Source organism: Nicotiana attenuata, unplaced genomic scaffold (assembly GCF_001879085.1).
Source record: "Nicotiana attenuata strain UT unplaced genomic scaffold, NIATTr2, whole genome shotgun sequence".
In the NCBI taxonomy this organism is placed as follows: domain Eukaryota; kingdom Viridiplantae; phylum Streptophyta; class Magnoliopsida; order Solanales; family Solanaceae; genus Nicotiana; species Nicotiana attenuata.
In genome coordinates, this window is record NW_017672507.1 from 145,770 (window position 1) to 157,181 (window position 11,412).

General features: G+C 35.5%; 1 protein-coding gene across 1 annotated transcript; it reads left to right on the top strand.

The window, feature by feature from the left end:
- The first annotated feature begins 1,301 nt into the window (after positions 1–1,301).
- Positions 1,302–8,707, top strand: LOC109213481. Its single transcript, XM_019377281.1, has 9 exons — positions 1,302–1,620; positions 3,237–3,323; positions 3,471–3,560; positions 3,653–3,739; positions 3,848–3,955; positions 4,081–6,159; positions 6,247–6,393; positions 6,967–7,388; positions 8,257–8,707. The coding sequence occupies exons 1-9, from the start codon at positions 1,573–1,575 to the stop codon at positions 8,423–8,425; spliced, it is 3,237 nt and encodes a 1,078-aa protein (XP_019232826.1). The 5' UTR covers positions 1,302–1,572; the 3' UTR covers positions 8,426–8,707.
- Positions 8,708–11,412: the final 2,705 nt, after the last annotated feature.

Genomic DNA, 11,412 nt, shown 5'->3' on the forward strand with positions numbered 1-11,412 from the left:
TAGAGAATTTGTATTTAATAAGAATGATTGAGTAACGTTTCTTTTAATGTCATTTATTGCTCGTAATTGCCTCATTAAGACAAAGGCATTACACTTTCTCTTAGAATTAACTATAAAAGGAGAAAGTCACAACATCTGTAGGACACAAAAGATCATTGCGATTATACTGAAATATATACTTATTCATTGTTTTATTGTTGTTCTCAAAATCTCTCATTTCTTGATTATCAGTAACCCGATTTCTCTCTTAAATTCTAGCTTTAACCAAATATTCAGTTTTTTGGTTAAACAATGTTTATAAGCCAATTTGACCAGCTTATAAACTTAGCCAAACACCCTCATAATATGTAAAGGATAAATTGTACAAGCTATATGATCAATATGCGAAAAATCAAAATAGAGGGTGATAAGCACTATCTTTTAAAAAATTGGGATTGGTCGAGAAATGTGGTATTAATATCACTTCAAAATAGTTTAGGAGTACCAGAAACCCTTTATATGAAAATCAAAGTGTACAATAACAACAACAGACTCATTGTAATCTCACGAGTGGGACTCGGAAAGGATCCCTACCTTGAGAATGTAACAGATAGTAACATTAACAAGATAACAAGAAAACCGAAACAATAAAAACAGCTTATAGTAATAGAAAATCTCGAAAAATAAGAAAGTACATGAAAATTAAAGTGTGTAACTGAAAAAGCAATTAAAGTATGAGGGCCCGAATGAATTATCCATTTTGAATGTATTTAACTATCCAAATGTCAAAATTTAATTTGATGTTATCTTCATTAGGCCATGTTTTTCCCATATTAATACTATATACGGTATACCAACAAGGGTTGTGATGGAGTAGTAAGTAAATCCTTCATCCTTAACTAGAGGTTTCGAGTTCGAGCCTCTTGGTATGGAGTCGCCTTTGTTAGGGAGCGCTTTCCCGGCGCGAATCCAGATTAATCGGGCCCCAATGTGAGTACCCGATACCGGGTGAAAAATAAAAAAAAGTACTATATACGGTATGTAATACATAAATCAAATTAATGTCTAAATTTTGTGCCCAATCACACACTATAATCCAAGAATAAACGAAGGGTGTTCAAGATGTATTTTTGTGTGTTAGAAGTTTATAACGTGAATAAATAGATGTTACATAAGGTAGTTAAAGGGAGCCAAATAAGCGCGCCAAAATCGAAAATGTTTGGTTCCCCTAAACTTACTGTCACTTATAGTTTCTCTTTCTTTCATTTCTCTTTTCTTTCTCTTTTTGCTACCTCTGATCTATGCTTAATTATTTCCTAAAATTCAACATTACCCCTTTTCACTTCCATAGCAATCCAACATGAATTCACCAAAATCTTGGAATTTTTTTTATTTGTTTTAATTAGGTGGATCAAGAAAAAAGCAGTGACAAAATTAAAATCTCAAGTGTTCTTGGAGATCTAATTAAGGGATTAGCTTAATTAAAAAAAGACACAGTTGATGATAGGCCAAAGAAATTTGCATTGGTATCTATGATGATGGTTGGGAAAAATAGGCTTTTTTGGTGGATAGCCAAGAATTGTTTCAGATGGAATGGCAGATCCTGCTAACTATGGCAATCCTGACCGTGACATTGACCAGGTACGTATTTTATTCAGTGACGAAGTCAGAAATTTTGCTAAGGGCGTTCAAGATTAAATGTATATGTGTAATTTTCCGATGAAGGGTGTTAACTGACCACCCTTTGGTATATGTAGCTATGCCTTTTCCTTTTAAGTATGGTTGTGTTGTGGAAATTGGAAAATCGAATTCCTTTGTTCGAATTAATGCAAGAGTTTAAGTTTTATGCACTGATGATGTAAAAAATAAATTTAAGCTATCATGTCATTCAGTATATTATAGATTTATAATCTAAATGAAATAGTAAGTAACCTACTATAACACGTCAAATTAGGTATAATCTTTTTTCCACTGTTAGTGCATATAACTTAAATCCTTTATGAAAATGCCTATTTTGTTCTTAGCATGATTAGATGAATTTAGCCAAATAAACTTGTTATTAAACAACTAAAAGTGTCATATGAGTAGATGATTTAAGTGAAATGAGCTCATATGTGTGAGTCCACTGTCTCTTTCCATCGTCGTGAGTTGAGGGTCTACCGGAAACAGCCTCTCTACTCCTCCGGAGTAGGGGTAAGATCTGCGTACACACTTCCCTCCCCAGACCCCACTTGTGGGATTCTACTGGGTGGTTGTTGTTGTTGTTGAGCTCATATGTGTGAGTGTGTAACTGCTCATACCCAACTGCCTCGCAGTTTTGTCCCCTTGGGCTTTAACTCAAAAGGTGCCTCAATAGGAACTCGTCTTTTTACTAACTTTCGCCTCTAATTCCGTTGTGGGATTTTCGTAAGTCAAGCTTCACAACAAAACCCCTTTTGAGTTCAACAGCGCGCTGTCTGTGGACTGTTACAACATGCTTGAGAAAAAGAAAAGACACAAGACATATGCAGCGAATTATTGAGTTATAATGATCTTTATCTGTTGAAAAAATTAGGACACCAGATATATTCTTGACTAAACAACATATCATGCTAGGTGTGGGCTAAAAGATGATCTTTAACTTGTTGACTTAGTTGAGAGTTGTGTAACAATTAGTAACTTTACAGATGAAGCATATTCCTATCATGACAATGTGGTAATTGACTAGACTTAGTAGTATACAGATAATCGCTTTGTTGTTTCTAAAATTACATCAAAATGCAAGTATATATGGATTTGGGCTGGATATATTATGATTGAGGCGTCATAAAATGCACAGATTCAAAAGTTGACGGAGCCATGGCGTTTGAAAGCTAATTTTACTACATAGAATTATTGATTTGAGTTTTTCTTTCAATAACCATTACTTCAGACACAATATGAGACATAAACAAGTTAATTGAATAAGTTTGTGCACAATATTTTTTTTTACTTTATAAAGCGATGTGAGGGGTAAGGTCTGCGTACACGCTACCCTCCCCAGATCCCACTTGTGAGATTAGACTGAGTCTGTTGTTGTTGTTGTATAAGGTGATGTGATGTAAAAAGTCATACTGCTTGAATCACATGGGCTACAATAGTCTTCTCATGACTTTGCATATGTATAGTTTTCATGTTGTTTTTCGTATACATTACAGCATAATTATTGTAAAGTTCTTGATTGACCAATGATCAATATGCCTGATATGCTTATTTCTCACTTAAACTTTCTTTTGAAGGGGCTAATCGCTTTGAAGAAAGGTACACAACTAATAAAGTATAGCCGGAAGGGAAAGCCTAAGTTCTGCCCTTTCAGAGTTTCTCCGGTAATTGATTGTGTTACTTCTCATCTTCATATCAACTAGCAATGTGCATTTTGTTTTAGACAACATTCGCAATATGAGAGCTTCTGCATGAAATTTAATCGTTAATTTTCTGCTTGAAGATTACAGCTTTGTTGTTGATAATTCCAGGATGAAACAACGTTAATTTGGTACTCTCGTGGAGCAGAAAGGAATCTAAAGCTATCTTTAGTTTCAAAAATTATTCCTGGCCAGAGAACTGTAAGTTAATGATTATATGTCTAGATTTCGTTCACCTATCGATGAGATATACTGAAAATATATAAACTTTGCCTGTGGATATGTCTATGCAGCCAGTTTTTAAAAGATATTTGCGTCCAGAGAAGGAGTACTTGTCATTTTCCCTTATATACAACAATGGTGAAAGATCTCTAGATCTGGTTGGTGAACAGATTAATTTATTTCGTGTTAACATTTTTTTCTGTCGTGAATGTTGTTTGGAATAAGGTTTACTATAGTGAAAGTTAATTATCATTTTCTTTTTGAAGATTTGCAAGGATAAAATTGAAGCAGAGATTTGGATTGCTGGTCTAAAGAATTTAATTTCAGCTGGCCAAGCTCGTAATAGTAGACGTACTCGGAGTGATATTTCTGATGTAAGTTTTCGAGCTTCATAGTTAAGGTCAAAGCAACAAGATATTTGTTTTGTCAGATCTATCTTGAATATTATATCGACGACTGATTACAGATTTGACATCTCTCTATATGATTTTATATGCAGTTACAAAATACCCATCCATGTGGTTCAACATTAGATTTCAGCCAAACTATTGCTCGGGATTGGACATCTGCTGATCCCTATAGTGGTGAAACTTCCTTGAGTGTGCGAAGCTCAGATGTGGGGTCTGAACGTGGAAATATGCAAGTAAGAACAAGTTCGGATGGTTTCCGTATTAGTGTCTCTAGCACTCCAAGTTGTTCGAGTGGGGGTTCTGGGCCAGATGACATAGAATCATTAGGTGATGTTTATGTGTGGGGGGAAATTTGGTGTGATGGAGTGTCGAAAGATGGAGCTGGGAATCCAATTACTGTTAAACATGATGTACTTAGTCCTAAACCTTTGGAGTCGAATGTGGTTCTTGATGTTCATCAAATTGCTTGTGGCGTACGACACATTGCTCTTGTTACAAGGCAAGGAGAGGTTTTCACTTGGGGGGAAGAGTCTGGTGGCAGGCTAGGTCATGGAATTGAAAAGGATTTTAGTCGCCCTCGACTTGTTGAATTTCTGGCTGTTACAAACGTCGATTTTGTTTCATGTGGCGAGTATCATACCTGTGCTGTGTCTACATTGGGCGATTTATATACTTGGGGAGATGGAACTCACAATGCTGGACTTCTTGGGCATGGCAATGATGTTAGCCATTGGATTCCTAAAAGAGTTTCCGGTCCTCTTGAAGGGCTACAAGTTTTATCGGTTGCATGTGGCACGTGGCATTCAGCTTTGGCGACTGCAAATGGAAAACTATTCACATTTGGCGATGGATCATTTGGAGTCTTAGGTCATGGCGATCGTGAAAGTGTACTGTATCCCAAGGAAGTTCAATCGTTGAACGGACTCAAGACGATTAAAGTTGCGTGTGGTGTGTGGCACACGGCTGCTATTGTGGAAGTCACAAACCATAATTGTGGAAATGTGCCCACTAGAAAGTTATTTACTTGGGGAGATGGTGATAAGAACAGATTAGGCCATGGAAATAAGGACACTTATCTGCTTCCGACCTGTGTCTCTGCAATTATCGATTACAACTTCCATCAGTTAGCATGCGGACATAATATAACCGTTGGTCTTACCACATCCGGTCATGTCTTCATCATGGGGAGCAATGCCTATGGTCAGCTAGGCAATCCACAGGCCGATGGAAAGGTCCCGTCCCTTGTACAAGATAAATTGGTAGGTGAATTCGTCGAAGAAATAGCATGTGGTTCATTCCATGTTGCTGTCCTTACATCAAGAAGTGAAGTCTTTACGTGGGGAAAAGGCGCTAACGGAAGGTTAGGTCATGGCGATACAGAAGATCGCAACGCTCCAACATTAGTCGAGGCCTTAAAAGACAGGCATGTGAAGAACATAGCATGTGGCTCTAATTACACTGCTAGTATTTGCATTCATAAGTGGGTATCTGGAGCAGATCAATCTGTTTGCTCGGGTTGTCGACAAGCATTTGGATTTACCCGAAAGAGACATAACTGTTATAATTGTGGACTAGTTCATTGTCATGCTTGCAGTTCCAAAAAAGCACTCAAAGCTGCACTTGCTCCGACACCAGGAAAACCACATCGCGTTTGTGACTCTTGCTACATGAAATTGAAAAAGGCTTCCGATGGAACTTCCTCATTTTATGCTAAGAAATTCAACTCCTCTCATCGACCAGAGAATAGTAAGTTAGACAGAGGCGAGCCAAAATCATCAAGGGTTTTGCTCTCGCCCACTGTGGAACCGATTAAGTACCTTGAAGTCAAGTCTACTAGGCCTGGTGTCAAATCAGATTCTCTAAATATAGTGAGAGCTTCACAAGTTCCATCACTTTTGCAATTAAAAGACATCGCTTTTCCAAGTTCACTTAGCGCTCTTCAACATGCGTTGAAGCCTGTTGTGACCGCGCCACCTCAGCCTCAATCTCACTCTCAATCGCAATCTCAATCTCAACCTCCTTCGTCCAACTCTAGACCTGCTTCACCGTACTCAAGAAGACCAAGTCCTCCACGCTCCCCCGCTCCTGTTTTTTCAAGGGGTGTAATCGATAGTCTTAGAAAGACAAATGATGTATTGCACCAAGAAGTTGCCAAATTGCAAAACCAGGTATGAAAACTCCTCACATACAAAAGAAGAATTTTATCCTTCTATTGATTAATATTAAGTTATTAGTTGTCTCATTTACATTTGTAGATCAAAAGTTTAAAGCAGAAAAGTGATGGACAAGATGCTGAGATTAAAAAATTGAAGGAAAGTTCTCAAGAATCATCAAAGTTGGTTGCAGATAGAGCATCAAAGTGTAATATCGCGATGGAAACCATGAAGTCTATTACTGCTCAAGTAATGTTCAAATTGCTTCTCTTCTGTTTATGCTTGACTTATGATCTATGTTATATCGATAAAGCAAAATGCACATATGTCCTTAACCCTGAACCCTGAACTGTCTACATAAAAGAAAATATAGGAATCTATGCTTATCATACATGCATATAACTATGAGAATTAGGGCAGGGCAACCCGGTGCACAAAGCATCTCGCGTTCAAGCAGGCCAAGGGAAGGGCCGCATTCCAAGGGGGTGTGATGTAGGATGCCTACCCTAATGTAGGCATCAGTGGCTAATTCTACGGCTCGAACCCGTGACCTATAGGTCACACGGAGACATCTTACTGTTGCTCCAAGGCCCCCCTTCAACTATAAGAATTAGGATAGAAGTTTTTTCATGAGCTTTGCCGCAGAAGATATCTTGATTTTACATACCTAGGATTGAAACTTACATATTCTTCTTACAAAAAATTAGAACTCATAGAAATTGTTCTGTCTTGTATTAAGTTTTTTGCTTATACTTTTTTGTGCATTGCGAAAGCATTCATGTCATGATAATGGAGCGTGTTATCGCGTCTTTTGTTATTCAGTTGAAAGAAATGACACAAGAACTACCTCCTGATATCTCTGAGAGTTCAGCCCTTAAATCCATACAAACTCAAGTGGAATCTTTTCTTAATACATTCGCGAATCAAGCATCTGAAGACAACGCTTCTCTGCCACCCGACATGTCTTATAGTCAACAGAAGCCAACACATAGAAATAATCTATCTTCTGAGTCTGTCATTAGAAATGATCAATGGGATGCTGCTGGAGTTCAAGAAACATCACATAATGCTGATGGAACTATACGTGAAAATACCGGACAATCAAGCACGGAAAGTGTCTCGGGGTCACCTAAAGCTCAGAGAGAGGGACAAAAGGAAGTTATTGAACAATTTGAACCGGGTGTCTATGTTACTCTACTTCAACTTACAAATGGCACCAAGATCTTCAAGCGCGTTAGGTTCAGGTATTTCACTAAAATCTCTTTGTTGCTAAACTAAAATTTGATAACTTGTATTCCATCTGTCCCATTTTATGTGGCATACTTTATTTTTTAGTCTATACCGGCAAAGTGACACCTTTTTATATTTAGAAACAATCTAACTTTATACGTGTAAAATGATGTATAGCCACAGAAATGCCTATGACTTGTTTTTGACCGCAAGTTTGTACTGTTGGTTGACATCTTTGTACGTCAAACACAACCATCAGTGTTTTAAGAATGAGTCCTATATAGTTTTTATTTTTATTTTCACTGTCCCATTTTATGTGACACACGTTCTTTTTTTAGTCTATACTAGTAAAGTGACACCTTTCTATATTTGGAAACAATTTAACTATATACTTGTAAAACGATGTATAGCCACAGAAATGCCTATGACCTGTTTTCGACCACAAGTTTGTACTGTTGGTTGACATCTTTGTATGTCAAACACAACCATCACATAAACTAGGTACCAACAAAGTGACACCTTTCTATATTTAGAAACAGTTTAACTTTATACGTGTAAAATGATGAATAGCCATAGAAATGCCTATGACCTATTTTCGACCACAAGTTTGTACTGTTTCTTAACATCTTTGTATGTCAGACACAACCATCACATAAACTAGGTACCAACAAAGTGACACATTTCTATATTTAGAGACAGTTTAACTTTATACGTGTAAAACGATGTATAGCTACAGAAATGCCTATGACCTATTTTCGACCACAAGTTTGTACTGTTTCTTGTCATCTTAATACGTCAAATACAACCATCACATAAACTGGGACGGAGGGAGTACCTAATTAACATCTTTGTACTGTTTGTTGATTGGACAATTTCGTGCAGTAAACGGAGGTTCGCGGAGCAACAAGCAGAAGAATGGTGGAAGGAAAACAAAGATAGGCTACTGAAAAAATACAGCCCTCCGAAGACAAACGTCGCGTCTGCTGATTCATCATTTCCTCCACCACCAGCAACAGAGGAAAATAGTGAAACATCACAACAGTCTACATAGACTTGACTGCTAATTTTGTTAGCTTAGTGTTGTTAGCAGCAGAAGCAGGTATAACATTTAGATTTAGTGATTTTGAAGTGGATACATTTTATGCTTTGTTAACCTTTTTGGAGCAGTGGCGGAGCCACATTCAACCAAGGGGTGTCAATCAACACCCCTTCGCCGGAAAATTACTTAGTATTGCTAGATAATTTTTTTTGATTTATGTATATTTGCTATACGTTGACACCCCTTAATGAAAATTGTGGTTCCGCCGCTGTTTTGGAGAACATAGATATTTGATATGAGCAAAAGAGCAATGTGAATGCTATTTATGCAAAAATTGTACATGTAGGACTTGCTTCTTAAAGAAGGCAAAGAAAGGGAAAAGAAAATAAGTTTTTTTTTTTTTTTGATTAAACGGATGCATACTATAATTAAAACCAACTACCCGTTAGGGTGTACAAAAATAGGGTTTGTGGGTGGGTATGTGATACCCCCCTTTAGTGTACTATTGATATTACTATTACAGTCCGTTGTTTTCCTTTCAAACACAGTTCCTGCGATGTCTGCCCACAAAATGTGATTGACAAACACCGGAGGAACTGTTGTTACAAAAACATCTTCAAAATAAGTATTGTTAGATAGAAGTCAGAATGTTGTTTAAGGAAGAATGAGAGATGATTTAAGTATTTTTTTTCACACATGTAATGTAACAAAGGAGTGGTGAGATGTATGATATTTTAATTTTTGTAGAATTTAAGTTTTGTGCACTATCAGTGTATAAATTTTCTATACCACCAGGTTAAGTTACTTACAACAATAGGTAAATCTTCATAGCAAGTCTGATATGACAATCTGAAAAATAGAAGAGTAACCTGCTATAATCGGTTAAATTGATCTATGATGTAAGAATTATTTATACTATCAGTTAATGTAACATAAATTCAATTTTTGTATTAATTATAGACGTCTTAAATAGAGCTTTTACCTTTTAAAAAAAGTGCTCTTGTCACGTATAATTTGACAATATCACCTAAAACATGCAATTTTTAACATAAATATATGATCGTAACAAGATAGAAGATCGTTTAGTCCCTACTCTCACTTAAAAAAGATGTTTTTTGAAATTAATCTATTATTATAAACAAAAATTTTGAGATGCATGCCAAGGAGAAAGTACCAACAATTTCAAAATTGGAGATTGGATGATCTATTACATACTGAGCCACAAGTAACTTATTTTTTAATTTACATTCTTTCGAAGTTAATAATATCTCTAATCTTTTTGTCAATATCATTCTTCTCCACTTATCTCTTTTGGTATCAGTTGTCTAGTAAATGACCCTCCTTTTATTTTTCTTACAGTTGATGGATATTTTAGCCACAATGTAAAAATACGTTTTGAATAAACCGAAAATCTTATAACGAAACATAGACCACGATCTAAAATTTTGTAAGTTATTACAGATGTTAAAATATAATCTATTTTATTAGCAAATTAAAAATTACGGGTGTGTTTGGTATGAAGGAAAACATCTGTAAAAATATATGTACCCGGTATTAGCAAATATCTGGCCCGATCCAATCCGTCCGCTTGCCGTGTCGAAGCATAATACGATGCTATATATGGAATCTTGTAAAAATACATGTACCCGGTACTTCCCCCGTTTCAATTTATGCAGCATAATTCGACAGGGAATGCAATTACGTTTAGGAAAGAAAGAAAGTTAGTTTGGACATTGTAGTTTTTTAAACATGCGATGGGATTTCTATAGCAATATTTAAAATTAAGGGATAATGAGAAGTTTAAAAATTAAATTATTTTTAAATATAAAAATATTTTATTATTATTTTGCATTCGAGTGGACTATAATAAAATAGTGCCACGTGAAATGAAATAGAGAGAATGGTTAATTTTGCCACCTGAGTATGGCAAATGGGACGAATGGGATTGCCTATGAAAAAGATACCCGATAGACAGTGTGTATATGTTAAATTTAGTTAATTGAATTTTACAGTTATAAGTATCAGTAATCGGTTATTTAAATAAATAATTTATATTTGTTAATTTTTTTTATCTAATTAAAAAAATTGAGACACAAATTAGTTTGTATTTGAATTAATTTAGACTTAAAAATATTGCAATAATAAACTCATTTTAGTGTTAAGAAAATGAGAGCTAAGTGGTTTGAGATACAATGAGATGAAAAGAATCATCTTTTATACTACTAATAATTAAAAAAAAAAAAAAAAATCGTGTGAGTAGTACGCCGCTTGCCGTAATGGCGACATGTTGTTCCGTTTAAATATTCACGCCGTCAGTTTTTAACTCCGTTAAAACAAAGAAATGTTCAATTTATTTTTATTCCCGTGATTAAGTTGGTGATTTATATCATTTTGATTCCGGACTCCATGTAATGTAACATATAATTTCAAGTCACTCAAAGACATTTACAAATAATTTTTCATAATAGTAAAATCTGTAATCTTGAAAATAAGACGAGTACTTTAACTAATAATATTCATGACCGACAGTGTCAGAAATTTCTATACTATCAGCTCACATTTTCCTATTATAGCAAGTAATCTACTGTATTTTCAAAATTACAAATCTCGGGTTTTTATGTAATGTTATCTACTATAAATATTTTGAGCAATTTAATAGTGTAAAATTTTTATTTACATTATCAATGTATAAAATAAATTAAACCTAGTTGAACTCTTCTATCAAAAGAGAAAACAAGTGTTAACGAATTAGACAATATTCGAACTAGGAGTGCTATGCTAGCGAGTGAAAAAATACAAAGGCCATGCAAATACAAACACAAAAGAAATGACTCTTTCTGCATGCAGAAACCATTCGCCACATTACCACAAATCCTCTACGTATGTGTAAACCAATCAACCCTTTTATCCATGCAAACAAGTACGTGTCAAACCTAATCCTTGAATTCCTTCCCTATATATTCTAACCCTTTCTCTTCTCCATTTCCCATCAGCACAAA